The sequence below is a fragment of the Drosophila guanche genome, unplaced genomic scaffold (assembly GCF_900245975.1).
Source record: "Drosophila guanche unplaced genomic scaffold, DGUA_6, whole genome shotgun sequence".
In the NCBI taxonomy this organism is placed as follows: Eukaryota; Metazoa; Arthropoda; class Insecta; order Diptera; family Drosophilidae; genus Drosophila; species Drosophila guanche.
In genome coordinates this window covers 3,756,323-3,782,965 of record NW_022995746.1, presented here as the reverse complement: position 1 = coordinate 3,782,965, position 26,643 = coordinate 3,756,323, and the positions used below count along the sequence as shown (strand labels likewise).

The following is a 26,643-nucleotide window of genomic DNA, read 5'->3' as shown; positions in this document are numbered from 1 at the left end:
AAACAAAACAATTGCATTCAGTGGCTGATGTCAAGTTCAATGCACGGAGCACAGTCAGATAGACACCCAACCAAAGCCACCCAAACCACCCAGCCACCCACGCTCTCCTATTAAATAATAAAGCAAATCGAAAACAAATGCATTTATTATTGTGCAGTGAGCAAGAGAAAACGAGAGAAGCCAAGCGAAAGACTTTCACGCTCAACGAAAGCTCTCTCTGGCATTTTGACCCTCTTTGGCCAGCAGCAAAAACAACAGCTAGAGAGTGCCCGCCCATCAGCTGTTGGGAGTTATTGAGAGCGAAGATCCGGCAGACAACAAGCTCTCTGTCTCTCTCTTGATCTCGCTGGCTAAAAGGTTTTTCTGTTATTGTTTGTCAGCTGCTGCTGTTGTTATACCCTATAAGCGCACAGGAGAAGGGTATATTCTTATAGTGTAACAAGGAGAAGACATTTGTGAACTCTTGATATTTCTTAGTGTTTTATGTATGAGTTGTCCACCCATCTACTGAAAGTTATTCCAAAGGTCTCCTGTACTATAGTCAGTGAAAGAGTACGTCGTCTGAGATTACTACAGGGTATCCTGCCTTCGTCTGCTAGAGGCGTAGGCTCTCCGTCTGCCTCTCTCTCTCTCTGTCTGGGTGGCTCTCTCGTGAGCTTTACTCTGCTCTGCGCCGCTGGCTCTGGCTCCAATCGCTTTGGCGTCGGTCGTCCCCATGCGCCGTATAGTTACAGTTTGTTTCAATTTGGTGCTGCGCGGTCGCGTCGCGTCTCCGCCCCGCGTTTTACATTTGTATTAGTGCGCATGCAATTTTGTTGTTGCATTTTATTGTTGCTGCTGCTGCATTTTGCAATTTGAAATTATGAAAAACTAATCAGAAAACCGAATAATAAAAACAACCTGCAACAAGCAGAAATAAAAGTAATAGAAATAGTGGCAATATTCGATGTTTAACAAATTGAAATTGTGTTGCATTTTCTTGGGTAGGAGAAGGAGGTGTTCGACCCGCTTTGATCGTTTAGTTGTTGCTGTGTCTTGCGACTTCTGTTGCTGTTTTTGTTTCTAATTTGCCCAAAAACAAACTGCGCAAACGACCTTCGGAATGATGTATTGCCATCCCCCTCTCGGTGCGAGTTTTTTTTTTTGGTGCGTGTAATTCGGTCGACAGCGACGTCAGCGTCAACGTCGGCGCAGCCTCAGCACAGCTTCGCTTGAACAACAACAAAAAATAATTAGTTTTAATGCCCCCCCGAAATGACGTTATATAATGCCTGTAGAAGAGTACAAATCACACAGAAAAAGACGGCGGGGGGATGCCTGGTGTTCATTTACCGTTTGTGATTCTTGCGGTTAATCAAATCAAGTGATTAGATCACTCCTCTAAAATAAACAGAGAGGCAGAGGAGAAGGGGGGCTGTGAGTGGGTGGTAGAAAGGGAAATGCAATTGAAAGTTTTTGTAGAATTTCTGTTGGACCTAATTTAAATGATATTTTGTGACAGTAGAGTGAAAATTGAGTGAAAGGTTAATTAGAATTACACTACGTTAATTAAATACAATGGTTAGAACTTCAGATTGGGTTAATTTAAGGCACTTTGACTATGGAAATTTATAGAAATACACCCAAGGAATAATCAACAATAATAATAAATCAACACAGATAAACAAAATCAAATTGCAGTCACACTAAGACTAAACTTACTTCAAATTATCTGTATACCCTTAAAATCACACTAATTCGTTCCAATTTTAAACAAAATCTTCAATATTTCCATTTCCTTTCCATGCTCCTGTGGCATCTACTCGTGCAAACTCTATTTATCTAAGTTGCGACTCGTTCTTTCTGCGATAGTATTCCGCAAGTGCTTATCAGAGGTCTGGTCTTCTGATATGCTCTGCTCCTGAACCCCCAAAAATAAACAGTTTCAAAGATAAAGAGCAAGAAATGAAACGAAATTCAAGGAAATGTCAATTGAAAATTAATTCCGTGTGAATATGAAAAAGGAAAAAGTAAATTGAAATAAAAAATTACTATAAATGTTTGCAGTTGTAGACTTTTTTTCCTCTTTCCACCTGATAAGATTCACCTCGCGTGAACAGCAACAAAAAGTCAATGGCAAAAACAACAAACATTAATGTTAGCACAGGCAGAAAAACAGAAAAGAAAAAGAATAACAATTGAAAGAGTACGAAAAGGTGATAAGAGAAAAGCCCACAGGGGAAGCGCCAATTTTGTGAGAAGCAAAGGTGATACAAAAAAAGTAAAAGCAATTAAAGTGGACAGAGAGAGAGAGAGAGAGAGAGATAAGAATAAAGAGAGGGAAATAGTGAAAACAGAGAGAGAGAGAGGGGGCAAAGTGGAAATGCAAATGAAATGCTAAATGGTAGGGACAATATTACAGTACAGAACAAAAATGCATAGCAAAAAGTAGCAAGGAATACGGAAATATATTTTCAGATAAACAAATGAACAGATAATAAATTTGGCAAATACAGATATACAAAAAATGTTAAATTATTTAGACATTTTGTAGGTACATTTATGTATTTACCTCGCTTATGTCCGTACGCGACCTACGTGTTAAATGGAATCTGGTTAAGCGTAACTAGAAACTCAGTATACCTCTGGTTGTATAAATATTATTGAAGTCCAGGTACTAATTGAAGAATGATACATCAGGAGAGACTAAAGTTCAATGTTCACTCATTAATAGAATTGCAAGCAGACTAGTCGTAGCTACATGGCTACAGATTAACCAAATCCCTTTTGCAATGTGGATAATATTTGATGGATTGAACCACCTAATTGAAAGAGAGAAGAAACCCCACAAACAATGAGAGACATTTCATAACACAAAAGTACACAAAAAGTACATTTTAATTCTGTTATTCAGAACGTAACCCTATTTGCGATGACTGCTCTGTCAACATCCGCCACAGAAGCCGAAACCAACAGCGGCAGCTGTTGAATGCCACTTCCCCCTAGAACCCACTCCCCCGTGTTTATACATCATTGGCCGCAGCTTATTAAAATTTGTGTGTTGTGTTGTTTTAAGCAAAATGTTTTGCCCCACAAAAGCAATTGACATTTACGCTGAAAACGAGAGAAAGAAAATGAATGAAATATAGAAGCAAAAAAAAACTGAAAAAGAGCAGCGCACAAAACGGAATGTGACGAATCGTTAACCAAAACAAACACACAAATAACAATGTAATTGTGGAAATGTAAAATCACAAAAGAAAAATACACACAATAGCATAAAATACAAACACACAAAAAACCAGTGAAAAGTGTGGAAAATTTAGTGAAAAAGTGCGAGAAAAAAATTAGTGAACCAGTGAGGCATCCATACTCGTACAGTAGTGTTGTTGGCCCTGCCCGTGCCCCATCATGCGGCATTTAATCATGACCCCAACATCGCTGTCGATGTCAACGCCATCGCTCTCCACGTTGCACCACCAGCGCATGTCGCTGCAGTTCCCCTCAAGATCCACATCCACATCGACATCAACATCAACGGCAGCTTCCACGCCACTAACGCCATCGCCGTCTTCGGTTTATGGTGGCGGCTCCTCACCCAAGTTCCCAGCGAACTATGAGCGCAGCGAAAAAGTGAGTGCCAAAAAAACAAACAGAAAACAACCCGAGTCCCGCCCCATCATAATTTACTTTATATGGTTCCATGAATGGGGTACGATCTACGATGAGTGCATTGTATTTTCCTTTAATTAAGTTAATTTCTTGGCCCTTTTTTGCATTCATTTTCCATAGCATTCATTAAATTTTTGTGGGGCTGTGGTTGAAAATCCCATTTAGTTTCTGCATTTTGGGTATATGACATTTATATTTGATTTTCTTTGGGCTTGGCTTGGTGTGTCTTGTCCATCCTGTAACACAAATGTCAAATAAAATATGATATTACTTCTATTATTTGTTTTAAGCATTCTATTTTAGAGATTTTTTTGAATATTTTTCTTTAATGGTTGCCATTTCTGAGCTTTTTAAGAGTTTGGAGTTCCGATGGGAGAGCCTTTCCCTGAGATTTTCAAAGCTGCAACACTTTTTGTTAAGTATAGCTTTCCCCACGCCAATAGCGATTCGTTTTGTAGTGCTAAACCCACACGCAATCATCTCTCGCAACCTTTTTCCATGTTCAACCTTATCGTTGCTACCCTTTTGACCTTTATTATGCCATCTATCCATCGACTGATCTCCTAATTATAAGACAAGTTCCTTCGTTGTTTTTTGGGCCGCATGCAAGACAACGTTTTATTTTCCTGAGAGAAAAACGCTGGCAAACTTTTGCAAATGTCAGCGTCGCAATTTGCGGCAAACAATTTTCTAATTTGTTTTCCCCGACTGCGGGGCAAAAATTTAACAGCAAAAAGCAACAACAAAAACTTTTCAACGTTTCAACGGCTTGCGTAATGCGGCAATAATTAATCAAGTTACGGCGTCAGCTCAGAGGGGCAACAAAAAACCTGAGCAAGCATTTCGATTTAACGAGGTATCTCTCTCTCTCTGATGCAAACCCCTCTCATACCACTGGCTAGAGCCAAAGGTCAAGGTCGTTGTCGATAATCAAACAGCATTTTCACACGCAATTTGCATTTTGCTTTTCCCTTTTTCTTCTTTTTGTTTTAATTTCTGTGAAACTTTTTTTTCCTTTTTTTGGTTGCCAAATGGAAATATGATTTTTCCTATGCATTTTCCTAGGCATTTTTCATACTGTTATTCCATCTGATCTTGCAGAAGCAAAATCATTTTCACAGCCGCTTTGAGCTTTTTGGAGCAGAAAATATTTCTTTTGCACGGAGGGGGGCTCTCCAATGTACGAGGCTGTTTTCCTGCATTTTCCATATGCAGATGCCCTCACTTTTCTTTCTACACGAATGATGGACATAATTGCCCCTCTAATGCCACGCCCACACCACCCGCACCAACCACACAGCAACAACAACAGCAACAGCAAGAAACAACTTCATTTTCAGACGTAATTGTTTTGGCCCATATGCTGTTTCGCTTCTCCTTTTTGCTGGCTTCACGCAGCAGCCTGCACATTGTTCATTCGCCATGTTATCCATTCCGTTGGCTACTTGGCAAATTGAAAGCAAAATGCAATCCCCCCTCTGTCTGTCTCTCTCCCTCACTCTGGCAACTCTCGCGGAAAAGCTGTTTGAGGGAAAATGCAGCACAAGTCGTCTCGATTTTCCTCTCCTATTTTTACTACTCTTTTTTAGAGTGTATTGGAATTTTTGAGGCTAGGCTAGGAAAAAACGAATTGAACTACAATATTCCTTCATAAATCCTTTTAACTTTAAACCAAAGCGTTCGATTATTATTAGCCCTCTAAGAGTATCAAATACTTCGACCATCCCTCGCACTTTTTCATTTTTTTGTTCTACTTTTGTGTCCGCTAGAAACAAAGCCAATGTAAACTTGTCTTGCAAGTCTGTCCCATGGCAATGTTTTCTTCTAATGACCAGCCTGCTCTGTACTCTCCTCTCTTCATCTGGCTGTCTGACCCCTCTGTGTTTTGTTGGGAAAGTGTTCATCAAGTCTTTTCTGTCGTTTATCATATTTTGCTATTAGTCTCCACCACGAGACTTTCTAACTGCACAACACTGAGACAGGGAGTAGATGAATGAGGAGGAGGAACAGCAGCAGCAGGCTGTAGAAGGAGTACACATCGTTTAGACTTGGCCAGAAAGTAAAGTGTCGTTCGTATTTCGTCGTTTTGTGAGCATTTATCTTCAGCCTGAAAGTGTTTGAAAGACTTTCTTAGTTGGATCGGATAGCCTTCTAAATATGGCCTAAACGATTGTCTTTTTATGGCATTCGAACAAAGTGAAAACTCTTCTTGAACGAGTGCTAATCATTCTACTTATTTAATTTGCTATGGGAATTGATATGTCAATCAATGACGGAGAGTCCGGATATGTTGCTGCTGCTGTTGGGAGAAAGATAAATTAAATTGTGTGCTGGGAAATAATTAAAAGATGTTTTACAGAATGAAAAGATCTTTCTCCGTGACGCTTCAATGCATTCTCTGCAATATTTCTTTCATCATTTACCTGTCATTTGCTCCCATAATTTACCTGACATTTGCCACCCACACGATGTCTGTCTCATGCCATTCCCAGACAGTCTACGAGTCAAACATCCAATTAAAACCCCCACAAAAGCGTGTTCTTATAACATCATAATCTACACTTATCTCCAAAGAGACCTCCAAAACGTAGAAAAACTGTTTCGATTGTTGGCCTGACATCATGTAATTATTTTGGCTAATGATTATTCAATGATCGTTTGGGGGTGGAACTTATCACGAAGCGACCTGTTCCGTTCCCCTGATAACAGAAGTGCCGCGGGGCTTAGAGGCTTAGACTCAACGAAATGTAAACAAAAAATCAAATTAAAGGGAAGCCACGGCTATCAGAGGCGCCGCAAATTTAATTAACTTCCAATCAGCTGGAATCTGGTGGCAGCAGCTGATGTGGCAGGTGCCACCAGGCGGTCTGCCTCCATTTGGGGTTTTCCATTTCCACGTCGAATGTCTTTTTTTGTGAAAGGAAGCGGATGTGCATTTCCCCAGCCTTGACTTGTATCTCTTTCTCTTTCCATCCGCATTTCTGGGTAGAGCGCTTTCCACTTCATTTCCCACTTTCCTTTTGCAAAGAATCGCGCCATTTAATGATTAATTAAAGTCGATTTATATATTTAAATGCAATCTCTCACTCGTTCGCCGCATTTCACTTGTGAAATTCTAAAGAAAAGCGCAGTCCATTGGCTGTGCACAGAGATTTTCTTTGTCTTCAGTTCGCGCAGACCCAGCCCTCTTTTTCAATACCATTTCCAATCCAATTCCATTCCCCAGCAACGGTCATACATCATTTAGTTGCATATATCTTGTGGCATATCATTTCGGTTTTCTTTTTGTGTTTGTGGTGCAGCAGCAGCAGAAAAAAATAACAGAAAAATTATATCAATATGCGGCATGTCATGAGTCAGGCAGGCCCCTGGTCCAGGAGGCCCAAAGCCCAGACAGCAGCAGTGGTGGAGCAGCCCCAACCCAACTTTGGCCTCAAAATGTAACAAAATATGCTTACCACATACAGTGGGGACTCTCAATTGAGCGATAGATTTGATATCTTAATATGGGAGTGCTGGGATTTTATGGCCAAATTAGTTTTAGCAAAGTGTCAACAATGCTAGGAGCTTGCGTGGAGTTAAATGGGGTAGATTGTCAGGCGAAAATGTACTCGAAAAGTGCCAAGAATTTCCTTAAGAGAATATTGGGAATGTGTATTTTATTTTATATTTTTATTGTTTTAAAACATTCTCCTCTATAATAATTTGTCTGTGCAGCTCTTTTCTTTCCAATCTCCACTGTACTTCCAATTTATAAAAATGTTCAGCATTGTTGTTGTTTATTGCTTTGCTTTACCTCTTTTTTGTAGATTTTTGTACTCAGTTTTTGTTGGTGTCGAATGTTTGGCGTTAAAATGCATTTTCCTTAGAGGCTGAGGCTGGGGCTAAAAAACGTGCGGCTCGTTTAATTGAAAGGCTTTTGGGCATGCGACAAAACACGACGAATATTGAAAGTCAAAGCTGCCGCTCCTCTCGGGCAGTCGGGCTGTCTGCTCTACCCGTACTGTCCCCACCAGATCTCAGACCTGGAGATTAGAGACAATGCAACCGAGACGTCGTCGTCTATTGAAACAATATCCGACTTTTAATTTATGCCAGAGCTTTGGGCTTTGGCTGGCTTTGGCCACTAAGCCACTGAAAGCCGAACAATGAAATGAGCTTTAAAGGCAATGGAACAAGAAACCACTCACTCACATTGCACCACCCAACCGACCAAGCCACCCACAACCCCACAACACACGACCTCTACTCCTCTTGGCAGCCTTCCTTTGAGTACTCTTATATTGATGGGTGTTTCTGCTGGATTGTGTGGCCTCTATGAAAGCATCAGAGGATTAAACATGAATGATTATAATTAAAGTTTGGTGGAAGTGATTTACGGTATGATTTATAAAGACTTGTTTGGAAAGTGTGGTTGAGTGCATACATGGAACACTCTTTGGCGTACTTTCTGATGCAAAAGTATCTCTCAGAATAAAAATTAAACAAAATTTGCCAGATGTATCCTTGAAGTACAAACTATCTTATTGCTCCTTTGTGTTTCCTTTTTCCAGTGCTTCAAATATCTCTGCCTAAAAACTTGATGTGCATAAAAAACACACACCTTTGGCTGAAAGAGAGTTTTTCCCAGTTGTGTGTTTAGTGTTTTCCCAGATCCGTTTCAGCGTATCCAATCTTCGTAGAACTTTGAACTTGTTTTCCCCTCCATTGGCATTTGGCTTTTTTGGCCTGAATCTCCTTGGGTTTTCTCTGCGCCACTCTGCACTGCGCGGCGCTGCTCTGCTCTGGTTGCATGCCCCTTGGGGCGCTAATATATGCTAATCCCCAATGCGCTTTTGGAGCCAGCGACACACCCACGCAAAGAGCTCTATAGAAGAGTTGGGGAGGGTGGTGGGGGTAGGAGAAAAAGTGGCCTAAGACCAGACCCGTCTAGAGTAGCCTTTTGCTGCCGTTTTGGGAAAGTCGTTCCCGTTGTGGACGTCTTTCCTTTTACTTTCAACTTTTCCCCGCCGATGCGTTTTCTTTCTCCTCACTCTCTAGGCTTTTCCTTGATGAAATTTGCTTGGATTTTCTTATTGGAAAAATCTTGAAACTGATATACCATCCCAGCCGTCTATCTATTTTGTATCTATTGCATCTGTGTTCCATTCCCCGGTCTGATCTCATTTCTGCTGCTGCTGGGAGTATTTGCTAATTTCTTGTGCGGCCATGTGGAAAACTCTTGGCCGCTTGGCCGAACGCCTCACAAATTGTTTTCCCTTTTTTTTTTCTTTGCTGCCTTCTCGCTTTTCTTTCCTTATACCTTAGAGTATTATTTTTTTGGTGGGAGCGCAGTCACCCATAGACTGGGGCTGCTGCTGCTGCTGCTGTTTTCCGTCTGTGTTTTCTGGATGTTAGGGAGGGGAAAAAGTGTTTGGGCCATTTGCATGATTAATGCTTTTGGGCCACTTTTGGGTTGGGTCCAGTGCCAGTGCCAGTACCAGTGCCCAGTGCCAGAGTTCGTTTCGGAGCTTTGCTCTGTTTGAACCTCTTTTGGTAGGGGCCTTAGGGCGTGTGCCATCTTTCACTTATTAACTCGACTATTAAGCACAATTACAGTTGCATTTACTTGTGGCAGCCTTGCTGTATGTGTGGGTGAAGCATTTCAAGGCTGTAGTTTCCGGTTTTACAGAGTGAATAGAAAACTATGTTGCACCGAGTGTTGTATAAATGGATCTGTGGCGCTGAAAGTGAGATTTGATACGTTATTTTGTGGGATACATGTGGCTGATCCCATGAATTAATACTAAGAGGTGTTCAGCAGATGAAAAGATACAAAGATATGGTTGGACGAGTGGATAAATGGATGCATTAATGCTAGGCACTTACGGAGAGAGAGATGAGAGATAAGGAAATAATAATTACATGGCTACTAATGGATAGAGGAATAAATAATATGCTAGCTGCTCTAATGTATAATCTATCGCTTCCAAAATCCTCCTCCATTTGTAGTTGTCTGAAATTCCTTGGCCACAAAGTACCTTCAACACTTCTTGCCTCCTCGTCTATTGTCACCCAATTGCTGTAATGTCACCAGCCTCATATATCTTATATTGGCTGTCAAAGAGCTCACGATACAGCCATGAAACTTCATGCTTAGAAAACCCACAAGAGACGACGACATCATCATCATCATTCCATGCTAGGCCGTGCCATGCCATGCCATGCCATTCCCTAACTCGAAGACAGGAACGTGACAACTTTCAGGCTGACAAATCGCCCCAAGGGCTAATTACAAGAACATTATGTAGAGCACATACACTCCTGTGCGAAAGAGAAAGAGCCTGTGGAATAAAAAAGAGAGGGAATGATAGTGAGGGAGAGAGAGAGCTAAAGTTTATTACAAAACGTAGACTGACAGACAGTGGGAAAGATCCGTTTTACTTGTGACACAAAATAGTAGACGAAACGGTAAATGCTTACCACCGTGTGGTACTATTTGCTGGCCCACATGGGTGACCCCTTGCCACCGCCACTTGCCCCTTGGCCCACACACCTTTCATTAAATGGAGACTGTTGCAGCAAGTCGTGTTTCCAGTCGTGTTTCCAGCTGCTTGCTGCTTGCGGCATGGCGCTGTTTCCCATGTGTGAACAAAAAACATCAAGTTGACCATAAAACAATGCAAAACAGTTAGAGCCACAAATGAGCCACAGAGAGAGAGAGAGAGAGGGAGAGCCAAAGAGCGGTTTGTAACCCCATGAAATTATAACAAGTTTTTTCCAAAAAGTGTCAATGAACTGAGCCAAAAAAAAAAACAACAACACACAATTGTTGTTGCACGAATATATTTATATAGCCACAGAGCAAGTGTCAGTTTGGATCTGGATTTTTCTTGGGGCGCAACAAGGCGTAACAGACTGACAGGCTGACCTGCGAAAAGAGGAGAGCTGGCTGGGTGTCTCATCTCTGAAGCATGGAAAACAAAAGGAAAAATGAATGAAAATGTTTGCCATAAAAGGAAGGGAAATTATTGAACCTGATCTGAAAGGGCACTGAATATATAATCGATGAATATTTTGAATATAAATAAAGTGAAAGATGAACTTAGGAGATGTAAGCATGAAAGAGGATACCAGTATATGTCGTAGAAGAAACCGCAAAGAGTACTGCCACTGCACCTTTATAAGTCATCGCTTTTGATAGTAGTTTCTGCACTCCAATAATAGCTTCCCCTTCCCATCTTATCTGTGCCATACACAGAACAAGACTGGTTTGAGTTCATGTACATTTTCTAAATCTAGAGTTACCGCACGCCTCATGGCTGCATGCAACGTACCAGCCATCGTATCCATCAATCAATTGCCTTTTTCACCCTTCTAAGGCGTAACCCTCCCTCGCAAAGCGATTTTTGATTTGAATAATTTACAAGCACCGGAAAAACGTGACCAGTTATTGCAGAATTATTCCTTTTATACGGTACGAGGTGTATATTTCTACTAACATGATTTCTTATGCTTTGCTAAATTTAAATAACTCGACTCTGATTCCGAATCGATTTCTGTTTCGGTTTCGGACTGGTCTGGGAACTGGCCTAGACTTGGCCTAGAGCATGGGTGTGCAGGTCAGTAAACAAAAGCTCCCAACTCTTGATATTTATTCCGTTTTTTGATAAGCTTTTTCATGGGCAATAGTTCTTGCCTGTTGGCGAATGACCTCAGCGTTTATTTTTATACTGTTTTTGCAATGTTTATACATCAATGAAGTGGTCAACAGGTGGAGTACGTAATGCCAGAGGCTTTAAGTGAACGCCAGCAGAGGCAAGAAATGAATTCTAGTGTAAAATTATATCTAAAGGTAAAAGAAAACATTATTAACGAGATACTAAATATTCTTGGAGCACCTATTGCCGGTTTATCAGATGGTTTAGATACTGTTTACACTTCCAGTATTATTTATCTTTCTCGCTTTCAAGCTTAAAAGACCCCACCAAAAATCAATCACACAGCCCCGTCTACTTTCTTTCTCCACTCCATTCACTTGTCTGTTTGACAGTTTTACAAGCACTGTGTCCCCAAGGGAAAGAGAAGGGGAGTACACTCCAACGATAAACTTTGTGATAGCCGCCAATTTGATGGCTTAAGCATGTTGCAACAGCATCTCTTGCTCAACTCAACCAAATGTTTACTCTCTGCACCACATTTCTCTCAGGATGTTTGTCCAAATTGTTCTCTGTTGTTCCCGCTGTAAGTCACTGCAGCATTTCACTGTAATTCCCTTCCCTTACTTTCTGCATTTTCCTACATCTTTCTCTTTCTTTCGCTAAAACCACTCTTTAACGTTTATGCAATCCGTTTGACAGCAGGCCAAAAGAGGCGTTGGAAGGGAGGGGGGCTTTTGGCACGTCTTGGCATTTGTCTGTGGCTGATCGTGGAACGCCGTTAACCGCACCATGAAAACGTAGTTAACACTTTTCACCTACTATCTCTCTTCAGTATCTTTTCCCCGCTCTATCTGTCTGTCTTTTGGTCTCTTTCTCTGTAACTCTGTCTATTTGTTTGTCTCTTTTTTCTCTGCTCGTCTGCTCGTCTGCTGCCTGGCGGCGTGTCACTCATTCACACCAACAACATTCGCATTGAGAAACTTTAAAATGCAGTAAGCACATATACTTTGTGTGTTTTATTTATTGTTTTTCTGTTTGTGTTCTCTCTTTCTCTTTTTCCGTTGCGTTGCGTGCATTTTAAATGAAGTCAAAGCCGGCCGGCAAAAATATTCTATTGTTTTCCCGAGCAGCCGGGCAGACAAATAAATTTATCAAAAGTTTAGAATCGCAAAAGTTGGAGGCAGAATGACGACCAATCTGACTGACTGACTGGCTGTCGGCCTGCCTGGTGGATCTGTATATATTCATATGGATGTCTGTTTGAGTATTTGTATCTGTTTAATATATTGCTCTCTGGCAGAGTATCTCTATCTCACTGGCCATAGATCTGTTGCTGCTGCTACTCCACCTCTAGCTTCTCTTTTTTTTTTTCTGTTTTGTTGTTCCACATTTCGACACGCGCAATTACATTTGTTGCAACCCACACTACCATTTGTCGTTAGTGTTGCTGTTTACTTTTTTCTACATAATTTTGTATAGTTTTTTTCTGTTTTTTTTTTTTTTGTGTGCTGTACTTAAACTTGATTTGTTTTGTGCTGTTGTGGTCAATGCGCATTTTGTTTCGGCATCGAACTTTTGAAGTTCCATTTCTAGTTCTGTCGTTATGTGCGGGGCTGGCAAGTGCCAAAAAAGTTGTCAAATTTGCTTAGGAACTTGTCTATGGAATGTGTTTAAATATTTGTCGGAGATATGTATTTATGATAAATTTTGTCAGAGAATAGAGGTTTTGAGTTGATAATTTAAATGGTTTTTACGTTAAAGTTAAAGAAAGAACTGAAGAATAAATATAAAACATATCTCAAATATTAAATAAATTTATATAAATCGCTATTTTTCCCTTTAATTTCCCCTACAATGTCAACACCCTTTTTTTCATTCATTGTATGTGTTGTTTCCCCTCTACTCTAACCCCAAAACTCTGTCTTGGTGTTTTGCTTTTCATAGCCAACCCACATGATTAGCAAATTGATTGATGTATGGGACAAGGCACTCCTAAATGCCTTTACGTTCTGCGTTGCTCCAACATGGTCTGAGATATTGTATCTCTTGTGTGTGTGGAGCTACCGAAACAGAGCCCAGAGACAGACAGACGCTCAACGATTTTCTATACATATTTGTTTGTGTTTTCCGTTTAATCTTTTGACAGATTGACTTTCTCAGTCTGACGCTCAAAAGGTTAAGTGGCGATAAGATGTTTCGGATTTGGATTCAGGTTCATTTGCATTTTTCTGGCATGCATTTTTCTGGCAGGTTGTGGATGATAATGGACTGTTTATCGGCTTATCATTCCATTAGCTGTTGACGCCCACCCAATAGTGAAAGAAAGTTGGGGAAAATCATTTTGACCGCTGCCCATTTGATTATGAATTTCCATATTTTCCTCAATTATTTTGTGTTTAACCAACAGTTTGATTTTTCAAATGGAACCTAAAGTCCATTTGGATTTATTTTGCTTTACTTTTTGTGCTGTTTTCTGGTTTGTTGTTTTTTCCTTTTTGTTATTTGCCTTTGCAAATGCATTTCTAATGAGATTTGTCAGACTTTGAGACGCAAAAAGCTGCTGCGAAGATCTTAACAGATGATGTCAGTATTCGTTTTGATTATATTTCTTAAGAATTTAAAGTGAATTTCTCGGTTCGCTGCTTAGATGAATTTGATTCTCCTTCCAGGGCTTTTACTCAACTAAATATTATTTTGTTTAACTTTTTGCTTCCCTTGCGTGCTATAGAAATAATAAATAAAACATTATTTTCGGAGCCTCTGTCTAAGCTTTCTATTAACCACTTTGTTTAATGTCCAAAGAGGAAAGCTTGATCATTAATCAAAACAATATAAACACACATATTTCCACGAATATTCCTTACCTTTGGCTAGAGTTTTTATAAGCGGAGGAAGCTACTTCAAAGTTTATGACTATTTTCCCTTTCTTTTGTGTAGTTTCAACACTTTGTTGCCCTTTTCTGCTAGGTAGTCAAGTCCGACCTAAAAAAAAACAAGAAACAACAACCAGCAACCAAACAAAATCTGATTGTTTAACGAGCTGTAAAAATAATCACCAGAGAGGCATAACAATTTGTTGACTTTATTGGTTATTGGCCACCCACTCAGAGATTGCCGGACAATGCAAAACCAGTCCAAAAGAAACTGCAGTTTACCCAACTTTTTACCAGACACACGAGTACGATGTACGGCGTATTCATACGTATGCAAATTGAGGTTGCTAAATCTTGTTGTTTATGGCTCATTGAAGAATTGGTAACTTAATCTGATGCATCGGACAGTGCAGAGCGGTGGTTGACTGAATCTTGGCCATCTCTGACCCAAATGAGTAACTCCATCGTATAAGAATGTGTTTAGTGTTTATCTAATCCCAACACCTTCTCTTTTTTGTTTGTTCTTGTTGCTTTTGCTGTCTGATTTGCATAGTTTGAAAGTTATTTGTTGTGGCGCTCTCTGTGTGTGGTCTGTCTTTGAGTTGGGGTTTCAGTTTGGCGAACTTGTGTTTTTGGCAAGCAAACCACACATACCCGTATGGGGCTTGGCAGGCGGCCTTAATTACGGGTTAAAGTGTGAACTTGTGTGACAGAGAGTACCCAATTACATTAAGCAGAAAGGGCTTCGGTTAAGTTACACAGTGAAGAGTGTTCTGGCTTTGTATTACTTCTAAAAAACGCCTGAAATGCCACAGCATACTTTTAGGATCACTTAAAATTTGCTTAAAAAATAATTCTAAATTATGTAACTGCTGAAAAATAAATTATAAAAAAAAAGATATAATTTATAGAATTTTCCATCTTAAACTCTTAAAAGATCTGCCGTCCCAGCGTTGATTGATATAATTTTTGATGTGATCTTCTTTATGAATACATTTTTAATACAATTTTTAATATTTTTACGATGTAAAACAACGCTGTGGGAATCCTCACAATTCCAGCACAAAAAAAAGGCCATAAAAGTATTACTCGTATAATGATATCTGCCTTGACATCACATCATTTATAACCCCAATTGCCTGTCAATGGGCTTTGATAAGTTAATAGCTCTATAAAACGTTCCCAGTGAGAACACAAATCAGAAATATGTACTGTCAAAATGATAATAAGAACTCTACTCTTGACACTTATGCAAAACCCGCTTTAATTTAGTTTATTTTTGGAGCTTTAATAACTTCCTTTGACTATTACAAATATATATATTAAATCTTAATTAAACCAAGCCTTTCAGTTAGTCAGTTATGCCGTCACTCAGTCTCTCAGTCACTCGTTCACTCAGTCAAACCAACTTTGTCTGGGTGCCAATTTTTGAATGGGGGCCTTAATGAGCTCAGGAAATCGTCGCCCGACATCGCCTTTCTGGCTGGCCATGAAACAGAAAGCAACAACAGCAGACAAGCCAGCACTTTGGGCCAAAACACGCAAAAAATCTCTGACAAAAAAAAACTAAATTATACTTCAACATGAATTACGAAGCAATCTTTATGCCCGCCGCCTGCTGAGATACATATAATGTGGATACTCGTAAATGTACTGGCAAACCATTTGGTCTCTCGCTTCTACCAAATTGCATGGCTCTTGTAATAGTTTCTGATATGGAAACAAAGAAGCAACTAAAAACTCTTGAGTTTTGGCTTGGGGCGTTGGCGGAATGTGTGTCGTTTCGCACTTGGTTTTTTGTCTGGAAAATTTATAATTATACGTATTATGGAATGAAAATTAATTCAAACCGAAGCTTAAGGTACTCTCTTACGATATCTTTGATAGATACCTCTATCAATCTATCATAAATCCACTCCATATTATGCCAATCTTCCCTTACTTCTTTTGCGCCTCAAACTCGGCTTAAAACATGATATGCCCTCCTTCAAAAATTAAAACAATACACAAAAATGCTACCGATGTGGGTAGAATTTTTGCCATTAAACAAAGTTTATAATTTATGAAATGCCGGAAATTGTTTATCATCTTTTTGCAATGATTTTTGTGCCGACTTTTAATCAAATTATAAGTAATGTCATAAGAAACATTTTAATGCCACAAAATTAAGTACTTAAAATTTATCACCACAGCACAAAAAACACAGAAACATGTAAGAAAAAAAAAAGGAAAACTGCATTGGAAAACAAGAAAAATTGAAACCAATGTAAAGCAAGGCAAACTGTGGGCAGATTTTGGGGGCTGGCAGTCACTGACAGACAGACAGACGACTGACACTTGTTATTAGAGCCAACACTTCTCTTGCGCTTGGGTGTACTCCGGAGTTATGTTTTTGTTTTTGTTTATACACTATCTAGATGTATCTATCTAAGGTACTATGAGCTTCTATGAGATGATTGTAGTGCAGAAGAGAAAAGACATTTCAGCCTAAACTAGATAAGTAGATAAATATTAAAAAATAAATATGAAAGTAATAATAAATAGGAAAATACGATATATTAATATTTTGTTTCAACAGCAAGAAATTAAAGGGGATTTATTGAAAAGAAAAATGCATCTGCTAGAGTATCTTCCCATTCGCCTCCAAAGATATTTTGTATTTTCTTGTTGTTATTTGCTGCTGCTGTGGCTGGTTGTCAAATTGTAGCAATTTGGCTAAGTGCGTTGCAACTGCTGTTTCTGCTGTTGCTGCTGCTGAGATTTAACCATTATGCTGGTTTTGTGTGTGTGTGTGGATAAACATATGGAACTGTATCTCCCCCGACTACCGTCCACCACTGACGGTGCTCGTCTGCTGTGGGCGTATCCCGTCGGTATAATTTGAAACGCATTTTTTTTGTGCTTTTCGAGTGGTTGCCACAAGAGTGCCCCGCACAACGCGTATCCACTCCTCTGCAGCATTTAGCAGTACATAAAAATGAAAATGGAAATATAAAATGCTCCACTCTCCATATAATTAAATCTTTAAATGCATTTTGTGACCACACGAAATTGATATTTTCTTTACCTCTCCCTCTCTCTCTCTCTCTCTGTTTGGCTCTGGGCATTATGTAATCAATATCTTGAATGGGGCCAACACGAGAGGGAGGAGAAGAGTAATTGATATGCCAAACAGCAGATCAACGACGACCACAAATGAAGTGCGATAATGATGAGGGTTAAAGTACAGATAAAGATGCAAATAGGGCTGTAATGGGATGAGAGAAGGAAGGTAGAGATTTGGCAGGGATTTCTTGTTGCTTTTCTTTATTTAAAACTATGAAAATGTGAAGGAATAAAGTGATGTTTCGAAATACTTTTCAAAGGACATTAAACTGCAAGAACTTGCTGTTGCGCAAGTAAACCAAGCGGCACCCTCAGCCGTAACTGACTTCGGTCGGGATGCGTTCCCCCGTACATGCATCGCTTTTCCCATTCTATACCTATTTTCCCACAGTAATCACTCACTTTAGCCCACACATTAGTGCATTAGTGCCAGCCAAACGCCAGCTACAAACAATCTTCAATTTACAACCTGAAAAAAAAAAAAAAAATAAAAACATTAACTAAATCAAGCAAAACCCCGAGATTTGTCTGTCAATTAAATGAAGCTTACACGAAAAATCATTTTAAAAGCCGCCACTCGGAAGTCTAGGCCGTATAATTAACACTTATAATCGACTGAAAATAAAAACCAAAAGACTTTCAAACAAAATGAACCTCTCTCTCTCGCCATGTCTATCGCTTGACTCTGCATCGCTGCTGCACAAATAGCAATCATTAGACAAATTGCGGGGCCATTACAGAGTGCACTACGTGCCACCAATAAAATAACCAAAACAAAACCCAAAAAAAACCTCTTAACTAACACTAATGCATGATTAAACTTTCAAATCAACAAAAGGCTGGCCCCGACGAGAGATTAAAGCTGCAACACAGCGCCCAAGCCCCTGTCCAGCGGAACAGCCTGGCAGCATCTTTCATCAACTTTGACACTTGAGAGCAGGCCTACGAGCAGTGAGCAGTCTGGAAAAACTATGTACTTCTTCCTACTTTCCATTCGGTGGGGTGCGCTTTTTCGCTTGTGAATTTATGGTTAGATTTTCCCAGATTTTCATACCGCAGCCGAGGGTCATCACGCTTGTCACGTAGTTCAAGAGTTGGTCGAGAGAGTCGGGAGAGTAAATTGCAACGCTTTATTATTGAATTATGTTTCATATTTTACCATCTATGGGCGGGGGGGGGGATTTCCCACCCAACATAACCACATCGCATCCACACATTAAAGTGTAATTGAAGTCTTAGTTTTAGCTCTTTTTCTGCTGAATGGGTTTATTGATTTCGTATTAATTGATGGTCAGGCGCAGCGGTGGCTGGCAACCTGTTATTTGCTGTAACACATTAAATTGCATCTGTAAGACACATAGATATTTATGCAATTAATCAAAATTGTCGGCAACGTTTCAGTCGTTTTGTAAATGATTGGTTCGAAGATCGCAGATCGTGTGGATTTGCTTACCTCATCGCCCGACGGCAGATAGAGAGACAGACAGAGAGAGAGAGAGAGAGAGCTTTTTAATTCGTTTGCCAATTTATTGATGGATTGAACAAAAAGCGCATGCGCCACATCAGTATTGAGTGAGTGAACGAAAGAGTGAGTGACGTGGTGGAATGATTGACAGGGCGATTGAAATGTTGAGTGTTTTCTGGTTTGAGCTGCCACTGTAGCTATTTTGATTGACGGAATGGGATTGGGGGATGCATAATAGGAGTAGACATGGCTTGATTCTTGGAAGAATTTGTTTTGTTATTGAATGAATTAATATCAAATATAACAAATTAAAACAGGAATTTGTTTGAAGAACAAGAAAGATCTTTCCCCTTGTTATATTGCAGCTATAATTACACTTAGAAAGAACTGAAAATGTACTCATATTTCAACCTTCAAAAGACTTACTGACCTATCCGAAACTTGAACAAATTGAGAGCTATAAGAGCCCACTACCCCATTCTGACAAAAAATACCATCAGCCCCACAAATGCCAGATTCTCAGTATCTAATCTGCAACGCCCAGAGCATTACACAAATAAATCATAAATAATAATTATTAATTATAATGCCCACACAGCGATCTTTTGCGAACAAAAGCACAAATCACAATATCACAGATCCGCACCATCATTGGACTAGCCACGAACAAAAGTAATTCGATTTGCAATTTGCATTACAAAAAACTTATTTGAAAATTGAACAATGGCAACAGCAGTGGCTGCAGCAATAACGTAAATGCAATCCAAAAACGACAATGAGGCAAAAAGTATTTTAATTACAAATTGCAAGAAGGTGGGAAGGTAGTGGTAATGGCGATAAATAGCTTTATATAGGGGCCCTCCATAGGCGATGGATAGTCTACAAGTCTTCGAGTATCCCAGTAACCAGACGTCATTCAGTCCAGCAATTTTTCACGGCGCAAATCAAAGGAAAAAGGCAGCCAAGTGGCACAACCAGCAGCAGCAGCAGCAAAAAAAACAACAACAGCCAGAGTCTGCATTCATTTGAATATGCGGCGAATGCAGGCGGTACCCACAGATCCCCCGTATCCGAACCCAAAGCCGAACCCCAGCTCCAATCTATGTATCTATCTGCCAAGCATCTGTCAGAGCAAGTCGCTGGTAACTTTCCCCCATAAACTAGAGGCAACTGCAACGTAGACTGCAACTGCGATGGCAACGGCGACTGGAAGAGCGAGAGACATTTCTTTTGGTCATGGCACAAGATAAAGAAATTGGCTGCACAATTTGGGATCCCCCCCCTTTGAATGGGGCGGTACGGTGGGCGAGAGCAGGGGTGTGTCTCCGAGAGGTGACAGAGGAGAAGACTTGTATGTCAACTATGCATTTTTATACACTATGCTAATCACAGGGTATTGTGCTATTGACATGCGATTCATTTTAATCGACTTCTAAATTTGATCAACTTCTAATGAGCACTTTTCATTGCAGCCTCCACACTAGGACTTCCCTTTTAAGTTAATTGTAATAATATTTTCCTAAAAATAAGCAATAGTTACATGTAATTATTAATGCAAAAGAGTATCTTCAACGACGTCTTCTATTTACTTTTCGGATATCCCGATGTGTTTGCTTTTGCTTTGTTTGTCAATCTGTCGGTGCAATGCGTTGGAGAGCTCGCATTTGGTCTCGCTGCTGGGGTTCGTTGTGTCTCTGTCCCTCTCTTTTTGTGATGCCTGATTATTTCACTTGATTTGTGTTATGCAAATTGATTTTCTTTTCTGTCGTTGCTGCTGTTGTCTAGTTGTTTGTCGAGTGTTTTGTATGTGTTGTCTGTTGTGTGTTGTGTGTTGTGTGTGGCGGCGAGTTGTTTATGGAAAGGTAGCTACCTTTTTGATTGGCCTTTGTGCAATAGTTGGGCTTATGATTGCACTTGAACGAGAGGCCCAAAGCGTCAAGTTTATGCGTGCTGACACTATCACGTTTTTGAGATCTTGAAATGAAAGCGAGATTTCATGGAAATCTCAATGGATGGGGTCAAAATGGGTTTAACTTTTGGTTTACTTTTGGCACTTGTGAAATGTGTTGGAAAATTATAAATTTAGGAAATTAACAGACATCTCGGCACAGTTCTGTAACCAAGAAGTGGGTACGTCCGGAAAATATTCAAAGCGAAGAATTCATTCTTCAACTCTTAATTTATTCCAAAAATTCTTAAGAATTTATTACACGATATTCCCAAAACGTGTAAACCCACAGACCCACATAAGTCATAAACGATTGGCCAGTTATTCTCCATATATACAAATTCGCTGCAACAATCTCGTATAATTCTATGGCTTTATTTGGCCATAGCCAGCGACTACATCTGGAACGAGCTTTGGCGGACACACGGAAAAGCCATCTAACTATCTATCTATCTGCATGGCCACTAAATTGTGTTCCACTTGGCTGACCCCCCGAGTACAAGAGTATCTGCCACTGCTGCTGTTGCTTGTTTTTCTGCTGTTGATTTGCCTAATTTCATTTTACAGCATTTGGAGGGAACGTGTACGCCTACAATTCCCATGGTGGAATATGGATCTGTTTGCCCGAGAATTTATTGCATTCGGTGGGCAGTGCAGACAGACAGGCACATGGTACACACTTTGAACACTGAATGAACCGATCTGTACTGATAACTTTCCACTAGATTATTCATATATATGCAGCTTATTAACTAATTAAAGCAGATCGTGGGTGACAGAACTAGTGACATTTGATTAATTGGAAGAGTTTCTAAATCTAAACCGCTCCTTCCGCTCTCTTGAAGTTGCAGCGATTTGAGTAACGCTTTGTGTGTCGAGAATCGCGTGTTAGAATCAATGATCCGATCGCCTTTTTTTGGACTGTAGTCCAAACGTGTTTTTAGGTATGGGTACCCCGTTAAACGTAATGGAAAAGGGTGTATGGGTTGTAAATATATTTGTAAATATATTGAAAATATATACAGGATCTGCAGATGAGTAAAAGCATTAAACATTATATCTACTTCTGTAAAAAATATGCTAAAGAATCTTCCATCTTAGTCCATCTGTTTACTGGGTATTCCTAAGTCGCTATATCATCTTTAGAGTTCATTCTTGTTTTGGTTTTCTTAACGAAATATGCAAATTAATGAGCGCGACCGCTGAGACAAGCCAGCGCGACTTGAGTTTGAAGATTGAGTATCTAAGAGATACGTGTGCGTGCTACCAAATGTGTTGTGTGTCTGTGTTTCTGTGTGTCTCTCAAAAACTCAATCCGACTGGCCAGTACCCAGTCCGCGCGCTCTTTTGTCTTGTCTCTCTGTCTTGTCGTCTCAAGCTCTCTGTTAACTCAATATCGATATGTGTCTACGACAACAAACGCGTCGTGTGCCTTGGCCGCCTGTTGGAATCGCGGCAGTTTCATTTGAGCCGCGCTAAAAAACGATACGCGACAACGGCTGACACAACACACAACACAAAACACGACGATAATAACCGCAATAAAACGACAACAAATATTTTTTGAATTAATTATTAAAGCTGTGCTTTATTTGTTGTAAAAAGAAATTAGCAAAAGCTCGCTGAAAAATCGTGCAACGAATATTTTTATGAAATTTTCATAAAAGCTGAAAAAATAAAGATAAAGAAGAAATAAATCAAAGAAAAAGTGGTGCTAAAAGAAGAAATAAATGATAGTGAAAAACGATGAAATAATTGATGGAAAAAGTAGTGGATAGAAAAGTTAAAGATACAAGATACCGCAACGAATGAAACGGCACTGAAAGATATAACGAACCGAACTCCAAGAGAGAGAGACCGAAGAGAACACCCAACACGACCTTGACAAAGTCGCAAAAAAAAAGAAGAAAACCAAATGTTATAAAAGACTAGTCATACGAAAAAGCAACGAACAAAAAACAAAACCCCAAGCTGAGAAATATATAGAGGAAATATATAACAGAAAAACCGACAAATAAAGTATTATTTCAAGTGTATTATTAATTATACGAAACGCCCCCAAAAAGCATTACGAATTTATATACAACAAAAAACACCCGAAATCAAAACCAAAAAATAAACAACATTTTTGGTGGGCGTCTGTCTCACATGTGCCATAAAAAAAGAAGTTAAAGTTTTACAATTAACCACAAAAATAAGTGAAATATTTGTTGTTCAAGGAATGTTTTTGCCTGCTGCCGTACAAAAAGGGATTGAGAAATGTTTGCCCCACGAAACTCGTCGCCAGTTGCCATCTATGGCAAGGAGGATGTGGCAGCCTATGAGGTAAAGGTCGTTCCACATACGGACACCAGAACCAGTGCGGAATACGAGTCTACTTGTATGTAGATGGAATGAAATCGGACTGGAGACTGGCGACAACTTTCATTTGAAAGCAAGTTCTGTTTTCTGCCGCCTGACTGGGCTTTTCTCTTTCTTTTTCCTCGCTTTTGCATATTTGCTAAAGCAACATCCGTTTAGATATAACCAGAGCTACAGTTAGATGGAGATATGTATGTGTATCTGTAGCTGTATCTCTGTCTGTCGTTGAAACATTGTTGCGGCCCACATGGAGCCTCTGGACCTGGTCTTGGCCGCCGCATGATTCACATGTGGCACACAACATTTGTCTCCGCATTTGTAATGGATTTGTGTGGTTTTCTACTCCCGCTAGCCGCTAGCCACTGCGTTGCATACATTTTGTGCTGTTGTTGCTGTTGTTGCTGTTGGGATCTAAAATTGTTTTGTGCCTGCCTCTGGTAATTATAGGCAATTATGAGTCTCGGCTGCTGTCGGCAGCTTCTAAAAGCTTCAAGGTATTTCAATATCGGTAGCTTTTGTATAACTCTAAGGAATCTCAATACCAGCAGCTTCGAAAAGCTGTAAGGAATCTCAGCATATCGGTCGATTCTTAAAGCGTCTCAAATGGCAAACAAAGTTCCATCTATAATTCGTTTGTGTTGGCTTTGGCTCTGGTTTTTGGCTCTTCTTTTCATAGTCATAAACATTTTGCTCACGTAATAGCATTGTAGATACAAATGTATCTATGCGGGTACCTCGCCTATTGAGCTTCTATTTGTATGTAGGTCTTTTTTGTACCATTTGTTTGTTTGCTTTGTTATGAGGGCCATGTACGAGGGGGAGCGAATAAGCCGATGAAAGCCAATTGCAAATGCTCAAAGCGTGGCCGAAAGAGAAGATTGAAAGCAAACATAATTCTATACAAAAACTGGCAGAAAAAAGGAGTACGAAAATATTAAATGATTAAAACATTAACTAAAAATACATCAATCAAGCATCAAAAATAAAGTCTGTTTTTAGTCGGAAACAAATTGCAAGAAATAAATCCAAACCATAAATCAAACTCTAAATTATGCTAAAATTTCTCAAGTTAACATAATTGCAATTTATATTCATTTCTGAAGCCAAAAGAAGCACCAAAGAATCTATTTCTTTGGGCTGACTTATCAGTATTTCTATAATTCATGGATTAATTATTCAAGAATGAAAATCTTTTCCTGCTCCGCCGGCGCTCGCTCTTTTATTGATTAAAATCGGGTAGGCAATTAAGCAGGCTCTTGTTTTTGTAGCCAAATCTTCGGCCAAGACTTGATGGAGGCGCCACCAGTTGGTCGGTAGATGGTATTTTTGGCTGCTGGAGTGTAACCGAGCCAACCATTTGCGGCATGCCATGTGTAAATATAATTATTAACGAACATGGTTTTTATTATAAATATTAATGTAATTTAACTGGAGGCCTGCTGCAATTACAGCCAGCCAAAAAGGCAACCCAAATTCAAATTCGTTTGAAAAACTTCCTCATTTTGCAGTAAAGTTCGGTTCTCAGCCATTTGCATAAATAAATCTTTTTGCGATGGCCTCTCTCTCTCGTGGGGGCTTTAAGGTAAACATTTTCATTGCGTGATTGTGTGGATTCTTGGTTGACACCTGTCCATGGCAAATATTTCAGCTTACTTTGTGGCCTTTCTGTCAGCTGAAGTGGTGGGCAGCAGAGTCAGAATAATCCATGTGGATCCCATGTGGGTAGCTATAGAATTTGGCCAACAATCCGCTGCAACTGCTGCGTGCATTGAACTCGGGTCAAAACAATAAACAGCAGCAGCACAAACTTCATGATTATCATACATCACACAGACTCACAGACTACAGACCACTGGCCATTTCATTAACACAGTCCGGGCATTGGGCCAAAAGCCACTTGACCGAAAAGTAATTTGGCTTGTGGGCCACAGTTTTCTGTGCTTCTTGACCAATTTCTGCTGTTTTGCTGTCATGGCCATGATTTCGTCACTCCATTGGATCTCGATCCCAAAGCCCCGAAACGAGTCAACATTAAATAATAATTAATTACCATTCAACTGCCGCGTCTGTCACACAAAATGGAAATTTCAGCTCTCGGCTGCTCACAATAAATTTCGCTGCTAAACCAAATTTGTAACAAAAGAATGTTTGCTGAATGTTTTTTGTTTTGTCTGTGAGCCGTAGCCGTTCTTTTTGGCAACACCCAAATCCGGCTTTGATGGATGGCGTGTGTTGACTTCCGTTTCCAAAGTAAAAATGTGTAAAATTAACGATTTTTTAAATTCTGTTGGACTCCGGAGGCATCTGTTTTCCTCCTTTAAATAGAAAATAGATAAGAGTAAAAAACCAGATAGAGTGCCAAGGATTTTGAATGATTTGGATGGTTAATATCTGTGAATATTTTAGAAAAAACGTAAACAAATCTGGTTTAAAGTGCAAAACAATAAAGATTAAAATAGAAAAAATTATAAAATACTATTCCAATAAATTACGAAATTACCATAAAATATTAAAAACGAATAAAGATTTCATTAAACTCAGTCCTATGCTTACATAAATGTGTGAAATATTTAAAAAATTGAAGCAAATAAAATTACATACAAAATGAAAAAAAAAAAAAAACCTGCTGAAATCCCAAGAAACCCCTAGTGAGTTGGTTTGCATGTGCTCTATGGCAGCATCTGCTTTTGCTTAATTATCATTTCGAAAACAAATTGAAGCTTACGTCCCGCACCTGCCACGCAGTTGCAATCAATGCTCATGGAACTGGTTGCGCATACGCCCCGTAATTGTTTCTCCGTCTTTATTTTCATAATTCCCTCAGACACTCTCCCTCTGGATCTCTGTCGCTCTCTTTCTGCCACTCAATCGCCACTTGAGTGAAATCGATGCCACTTGGTCATGATTTCTGGGGGTGGCATACTGTTCGTGGCTTCTATCATTATCATTATGCAGCCATGGTTAGCAGATTTGTTCATTGTGGCCATATTTTAGTCATGCTCAGAAATTTGTTTACAATTTCACGGCATATTATTGTCATTAAAAATGCAAATATTCGACTGAGAGAGAGATACAAATACGAAGAAACACTGCGAGAGAGGGACAGAGAAAGCGAGAGGTGTGAAACCGGTTGGGATAGATCGACCTTATGCATTAAGATATAGATTTTAAAGGCTGCGTATGCGTTGGTGTGACTGTTATTTGCTTAAGTGAAACAAGACACAATAAAATGATTCTCGTAGTAGACAAATACTCTCTGCCTCTCTCTCGCTCGAGATGATCTCAGCCTGAATGTATTCGCTACTTTGTATCTGGGGTTCTGCGACGCAGATCATTCAAGTATCTTTCGGATGCTCTCTGTGCATACGACTATGAGCGCCCGCATCGATGGAAGTGTTTTTTTTTTTATGGAGTGCCTTGAAACCAAGTGAGATCGCCCACTCAATGGGGTGTACTAATCATTGTCTATATGTGCTACAAGTATTTTCTACATATTCAATGAATGCGGTAGTCAGTGGAGCAGCGGCGTACTTCAACCTGACTCTTGCACTTCCTTTTCAAAATAAACAACCTGTTCGCTTGCCACTCCGTTCTGTTCTA

General features: G+C 39.7%; 1 protein-coding gene across 11 annotated transcripts in view; it reads left to right on the top strand.

The window, feature by feature from the left end:
* The window catches only part of LOC117582590 (mitogen-activated protein kinase-binding protein 1), a 70,225-nt gene that overhangs the window by 30,150 nt on the left and 13,432 nt on the right, over positions 1-26,643 (top strand). For 2 of the 11 annotated variants that reach the window (XM_034270438.1, XM_034270436.1), the window contains exon 1: positions 3,294-3,612. The exons of 3 other annotated variants lie outside the window; for them this stretch is intronic. In XM_034270438.1, coding sequence (XP_034126329.1) covers positions 3,391-3,612 — 222 coding nt within the window. In that variant the 5' untranslated portion in view covers positions 3,294-3,390. Of the gene's footprint in view, positions 1-3,293; positions 3,613-22,819; positions 23,008-26,643 lie in introns of those variants that run through there. 6 more of the 11 variants (XM_034270444.1, XM_034270443.1, XM_034270442.1 and 3 more) reach the window with 4 other exon arrangements.